This window comes from Aristolochia californica, unplaced genomic scaffold (genome assembly GCF_029961685.1).
Source record: "Aristolochia californica isolate CCGP_79_NKW_82.1479 unplaced genomic scaffold, dmAriCali1.0.hap1 SCAF_12, whole genome shotgun sequence".
NCBI classification, from domain to species: Eukaryota; Viridiplantae; Streptophyta; class Magnoliopsida; order Piperales; family Aristolochiaceae; genus Aristolochia; species Aristolochia californica.
The window spans coordinates 17351298-17358358 of record NW_027181793.1 but is presented as its reverse complement, the minus strand read 5'-3'; the positions used below and the strand labels follow the sequence as shown (position 1 = coordinate 17358358).

General features: G+C 41.9%; 1 protein-coding gene and 1 pseudogene across 1 annotated transcript; both read left to right on the top strand.

Annotated features, from left to right (window-relative positions):
- Positions 1-1854: 1854 nt before the first annotated feature.
- Positions 1855-2473, top strand: LOC137946626 (probable LRR receptor-like serine/threonine-protein kinase At1g67720; annotated as a pseudogene).
- A 584-nt stretch (positions 2474-3057) lies between these two features.
- LOC137946625 (uncharacterized) lies at positions 3058-6315 on the top strand. The gene is made up of 4 exons (XM_068792953.1): positions 3058-4104; positions 4221-5384; positions 5572-5934; positions 6022-6315. Exons 1-4 carry the CDS (start codon positions 3058-3060, stop codon positions 6313-6315), a joined length of 2868 nt encoding a protein of 955 aa, XP_068649054.1.
- Positions 6316-7061: the final 746 nt, after the last annotated feature.

Sequence of the window (7061 nt, the reverse complement as noted above, 5' to 3'; positions counted from 1 at the left end):
AAGGGTAGCGCTTTGTGAATGTAAATATTTAGAAAATGTACGTTTTTGAATTAGTGTAACCTTTAGAAAATATCAAAGAAACTTATTATTAAAATAGATTTGGTATGAATTAAATAAGAAAAAAAAGGTACTCATGCAATTATAAATTTATTTAAATTAAATAAATACTTATTAAATATAATTTTTTAATTTAATTATAAATTAATTTGTATTTTAAAATTCTATAACATAATTTTTTTATGATAATCACTGAAATTAGAAATGGTAAATAATTGTAAACTTTATAAATAATTTAATTAAATAATTATAAAAATAATATGTTTTATTCTAAATAATAATCATAAAATAATATAAGTGAATTATATATTTTCTCAAAATGAAATAAATTATAAAATATAAAAGTTACTAATTATATATATATTTATGTTATTAAGTAATTAATAAAAATTAAACATAACTAAAATAATAAGGTAATTTTTATCAATTTCTAATATTTTTGATAATTAAAATTAAATTACTGACAAATTATATAGAGAAAAACAGAAGAAGGATGGACAAAAAAAAAAAAAACGAAAGGAATGGGTTCCACTTATGAGAGATGAAATTTCATTGTTTTGTGAAAGAACGAGGTGATTCACTTTTTGAAGTGGACTCTACTCCAACTTTATGCCTTTTCAAACACAGTTTTATTACTTAAATGAGTAAAATTCACATTCCACTCTATCTTACAAGTGCAATAACAAGGCCAAAGAGTATGTTAAGTCATTCACCACGTTTCAATTTAACCATCAAATTTGGTTTTTTATTTTATATTTATTAATTATTTTATTAATTTATCAATTGTTTCTAATTTTTATTCACGATGATAATAAAATTTAGCAAATAGTATTTTTTAAATAATAATGTAACAAATGTTTTTATACATAAAGTAACTTTTGTAATGAAAAAATGTTGAGTGTAACTAAGATTGGTTGGACTTGAGTTCAACCCTCTTTGAATATATATATATATATATATATATATATTGGTTGGACTTGACTTAGGATCAACCACCAATACCACCACATAGCCTGTGACATAGCCTGTGGCTACGTCTACTACTTCTAGATAGCCAAGGAGTTCGTCCACCCCTCATGCCAGTTGTTGGAATATGGGCCAGCCCACACGATTAAGGAAGACTCACATATCTAAGAGTGTTGGAAGATGGACTCAAACCTATAAGAAGGAGGACCCATATCCTTATCATATAGTTGGAAGATCAAGAAGGACTCACAAAGATAAGCACAAGTTGGTTGGAAGATCAACAAGGACTCGCAAAGACAACCACAAGCTGGTTGGAAGATAAAAAAAGACTCTCAAAGGTATCTTTACCTTATGATCACGTCCTTGAAGAGATCTAGTTTGAGTTATGTTTGTCTTTTATGTATATTGAGTGATTTAATTATACTAGGACTTATCTTTAAGTCTTAGAGTTTGGGTATAATTGGGACAAAGATAGTTTTACTATAATTGAACTCTAGTACTTTCCACTATTACAAATAGAGGTTCGTGTACTCTTATTATAATAAATCAATGAAGTATTTCTTTTTTCCATAAATTCAACAGACCTGCTCCTACTCCCCCTCATAGGAAATCTTTTGGGGTTTTGCCTGTTTGGCCTGATCTTGTTAAGAATTAGACGCCCTAATTCAAAATTAACAAGAGTATTAATAATAAATGTAGAGATGGGCTTTGATTAGGTCCCACAACATAACAGATCAGTCCCTGGATCATATCACTGATTGTTTTTGTTGGACAGTGCTTCGATGTATTCAGGGTGACCAAAAGGTTCACTCTACAAGAAAGTTGACACATATGGCAGAATACAATACAAAATTTGCTGATGCTCTTACTATTATGGAGTATTTTATACCCATGTTGGATCCCAGAACAGGCATTGACATGATACCCCATATTTTGTATGCTATTAAGTTAGCTGCCACAATGACAAGCTTGATTTCACCATACTCCAATGCTGATTGGGCTCAAGAAGGTGGTGATCCCTGCCTACTAGTTCCATGGACATGGGTGCAATGCAACGTGGACCCACAGTCGAAGATAATCAAAATTGTCCTGTCAAGGAAGAATTTGACTGGGAATATACCTATTGAGCTAACCAAGTTGATCGGCCTAGTGGGGCTCTGGCTTGATACAAACTCATTCGTGGGTTCAATTCCTGATTTTGAAGAGCATTCATTCTGAAAACAAGCGCTTGCCCGGAGCTGTACCATCATCCTTGTTGAACCTCCAAAATTTAAGTCAGTTGTCTGTGCAGCACAATTTATTATCAGGACCAGTACCTTGTTTCCTTCTAACAAGGGGTGTAGATTTTAGCTATTCAGGAAATTTAAGACTCCATTGCAGCAAGGGTCTTTCTAAGAACAAAAAGCTCATTATTGGTACAGTAGTTGGAGCATCTTGTCACGGGACCTAAGCCCACTGCCCACCCATTGGGCCAGTTTGAGGATACATAAAAGTGGTTCTAGTCCAAGCCCTCTATGGATGGCCCAACCCATGCTCTAGAAGGAAGGATCTCTAGAAGCTCTCTAGAAGGTCCCGCACATACACCAAGTTGGATCCGGTATATGTACTTGGGCATACACCCTAGCATTATATATAGGAGTCTAGAAAGGTCCATAGTTAAATGGTAGTGGAATAGTCTAGAAGGATCCAACCCATTGGATCAATGACAAGTGTACATAATCTAGAACATTCCTTGCTCCCCCTCAAAACTATAAATAGGGGAGAACCTCTCATTTGTACACACCTCATTGGAGTGCAATACAATCTCTCTTGAGCAAGTCCCTTAAGTTCTCTCTTGAGTTCTCTCATTGCTTCTATCGAGTGAGTGAGTGTAACCCCTACAAGTGAGAGTGAACATTAGGCTAACTTGTGTATTGGCAAAAGGAGTTTGCGCACAAGGGCCGCACGGGCTAAGCAAAGGAATTGTGACGCCGTGACAGTTGGTATCAGAGCTTCGGTTCAAGAGGGGGAATTGCTAAGGATTGTTGCTGCGTCATGGCCAGCGATTCGCAAGTGACCAACGTGTCGGTGGAGGGCCAGTCTTCAAAGACGAAAAGAGATAGGTCAAGGGATCGAGGTCGGGAATCGGCTTTGGATGCTCGTATGTCTATACTGAAGGCTCGGGCCGGTAAGTTCGTACAAACTCTCTCTGAGTGTTTGAACAAATCAAACGCTTTTGTAGATGCATTGCATAGTCTTGAAGCCGACATACGAAGTGCGGTAGAGGTTTTTAAAACCTTGAATGAAAAGACAACAGAGAAAGTTGAAAACATGTCGGAAAGGCTTGAGACTATGGAAGGAGAAATGACTAGCCTCCGCGAAGAAGTAGCTGAGCTCGAAGATGTTAAAATTGGATTGACCCTATTGGAGAAGGCGGTAGCTTCAGGGGGAGGGCTTGGACCGAGGGAGTTCGCTCCAAAGGTCAAAGTCCCGGAACCTAAGAGCTACAATGGGAAACGAGATGCCAAGGACTTGGAGAATTTTCTTTGGCAAATGCAGCAATACGTCAAAGCCGCTAAGATTTCGGAGGAACCCTTGAAGGTGGATACATCCACTATGTATCTCACCGACGATGCAATGCTATGGTGGAGACGGAGGTACGGTGATGTGACCGAAGGCCGTTGCACTATAGCAACATGGGAAGATTTCAGGAAGGAGATCAAGTCTCAATTCTTCCCAGAGAACGTGGAGTACTTGGCTCGGAAGGATCTAAAGCGGCAAAAACATACGAGGTTTATTCGAGAATATGTCAACCAGTTCACAGCCTTGCTGCTAAATATATTTGACATGGTTGAGAAAGACAAGCTCTTCTTCTTCATGGACGGATTGCAACCTTGGGCGGAGCAAGAGTTGCAAAGGCGGGGAGTTCAAGATCTGGCCACCGCCCTCTCAATAGCGGAGAAGTTGGTCGAATTCACAAAGAAGGTTGAGGGCCCAAACAAAGATAAAAAGGGCAAGCCTAACCAAGGCAAAGGCGGGGGAGACAAACCAAAGTACCAGAAGGAAGAAGGCAAGAAACCAACTATGATCAAAAGGGCAAAGGTAAGTTCGTCCCTCGTCGCTCTGGTTGTTTCATTTGTGATGGTGACCACAAAGCTTTTGAGTGCCCAAAGAAGAAAGCTCTCAATGCCTTGTTGGTGAACATGGAAGGCCATTAGGAGGAGAGCGAGAATGAGGAGGAGCCTAAGATGGGGGCACGTAGACTCTTCAATGCCATGAAGGGGCACGCTCATGTGGTAAAGCCTACTACCCATTCAGTCAAGGACCTAATGTACGTAGACGTGTGTCTAAATGGTAAAAACACACGTGTTATGATTGATGCGGGAGCCACTCATAACTTCATCTCAGAAGAAGAGGCCAAGAGGCTGGGTCTCAAGTTGGAGAAGGATGTGAGTAGGATGAAGGGGGTCAACTCTGAGGCTAAACCAGTGATTGGAGTTGCAAGGAGCATCGCCTTTAAGGCAGGAGAATGGCAAGGCACCATTAACCTGACAGCAGTGCCTATGGATGATTTCAAGGTCATTCTCAGAATGGAATTCCTTAGTTTGGCCAAGGCCATTCCTATGCCATGCTTGGGAGTGTTGAGTTTTCTAGATGAGAAGGCACCTTGCATGGTCCCAGTGCTAAAGGATGGCAAGAAAGTAAGCAAGATTTTGTCGGCAATGCAGTTGGTCAAGGGCCTCAAGAAGGGTGAGGTAACCTACTTGGCCACCTTGTCAGAAGAAAGAGATGGGACGCCCATGTCTCTGGAAATCGAGAAGGTCCTTAGTGAATTTAAGGATGTCATGCCACCAGAGCTGCCCAAGAGACTACCACCAAGGAGGGAGGTCGATCACCAAATCGAGTTGGAGCCCGGTTCAAGACCCCTTGCACTAGCCCCATATCGAATGTCGCCACCTGAGCTAGAGGAACTAAGGAGGCAGTTACGAGAATTGATGGATGCTGGCTTCATACGACCATCAAAAGCCCCTTATGGAGCCCCGATATTTTTCCAGAAGAAGCATGATGGGAGCCTTAGGATGTGCATCGACTACCTAGCACTCAACAAGGTAACCATCAAGAAAAAATATCCGATTCCGCTCATAGCAGATTTGTTCAATAGGCTGGCTGAGGCACAGTACTTTAGCAAACTTGATCTACGATCAGGGTACTATCAAGTGCGGGTTGCCGAAGGAGATGAGCCAAAAACGTATGGAGCTTACGAGTTTCTAGTCATGCCCTTCGGTTTAACAAATGCCCCAGCTACGTTTTTCACCTTGATGAACAAAATCTTTCATCCATACTTGGATCGATTCGTGGTGGTCTACTTAGATGATATTGTGGTATACAGCCAAACGTTAAAAGAACACCAAAACCATTTACGAATTTTTTTCCAAGTGCTATGAGAAAACTCTCTCTACATGAAGAGAGAGAAGTGTTCTTTTGCCTTGAAGGAAGTCTCAATCCTTGGGCATTGGATCGGAGACGGGCAGATCTGGATCAACAAGGCCAAGGTCCACGCTATAGCAGAGTGTACCCACAAAGGTGACAGAGTTGCGGAGCTTCTTGGGCCTTGTCAACTACTACCGGAGGTTCATCGAGGGATACTCGCAACGTGCTGCTCCACTCACAAATTTGCTAAAAAAGAATGTCTCATGGCAATGGACGGAGCAGTACAAGAAGGCGTTTGAGGACCTTAAGGGTGTGGTAACGGCGGAACCAGTGCTCAAGTTGGCAGACCATTCCAAATCTTTCGAGGTACACACTGACGCTTCTGACTTTGCCATTGGAGGGATTTTGGAACATGATGGACACCCTGTTGCATATGAAAGTCGGAAGCTGAATGAGACGGAGTGGAAGTATACGGTCCAAGAGAAGGAGATGATGGCCGTGGTACATTGCCTAAGAACGTGGAGGCACTACTTGCTTGGCTCTCGCTTCATTGTTAAGACGGACAATGTGGCTACAAGTTATTTTTAGACCCAGAAGAAGTTGAGTCCGAAGCAAGCATGTTGGCAAGACTTCTTGGCCAAGTTTAATATGGTGATAGAATACAAGCCTGGACGGATTAACCAGGTTGCGGACGCCTTGAGTCGGAAGGCTGAACTTGCCGCCATGGAGCTTGAACATGTGGTCACGGTAAGAAAACTTAATGAGACTTTGCCAGACCGTATACGAGAAGGGCTTAGCAAGGATGATGTGGCCAGAGGCATCATGAAAGCTATCGAGGATAGAAGGACCAGGAGATTTTGGAAAGATGATGGACTTCTCTAAACTAAGGGGAACCGTCTCTATGTGCCAAAGTGGGGCACCCTCAGAAGAGAATTGATGAAGGAGTGCCATGACACCCTGTGGGCTGGCCAGCCAGGGCAGAGAAGGACCCTTGGTTTGTTGGAGGACCAGGTACTATTGGCCCCGGATGGCGGACGATATCGACGAGTACGTGAAAACCTGCCTAATTTGCCAACAAGACAAGGTTGAACATAGAAAGCCGAGAGGGTTGCTGGAGCCATTACCTATGCCGGAACGACCGCGGGAGAGCATCTCCATGGATTTCATATCAGTGTTGCCTAAGATGGACGGGATGGGGTCTATCTTAGTTGTGGTAGATCGGTTCTCCAAGTATGCTACCTTCATTGCTACTCCAACAGATTGCACAATAGATGAAGCAGCCCGACTGATCTTGAAAAACGTGGTGAAGTATTGGGGAGTCCCTAAGACGATTATAAGTGACCGAGACCTCGATTCACTAGAAAGTTTTGGACGGAGATGTTCAAACTCTTGGGGACAGATGGTATGGGACATCCTAGTTATGGGCTTCAGTTAAGTACCTATGTCTTTCGCTCCTAACAGGCCAATCTTTTGGGTAGTATTGGCTAGGTGCTTAACATTTGGTATCAGAGCCGACCCTCGGTCGCGAGTTTGATTCCCGGCAACGCTGTAGAGGCTGGATTTAAATACTGGTAGGCCGTAGGATAAAAAACCCGGGTCGGGCCAGTGTCGCTGCATCGCGCACAAAG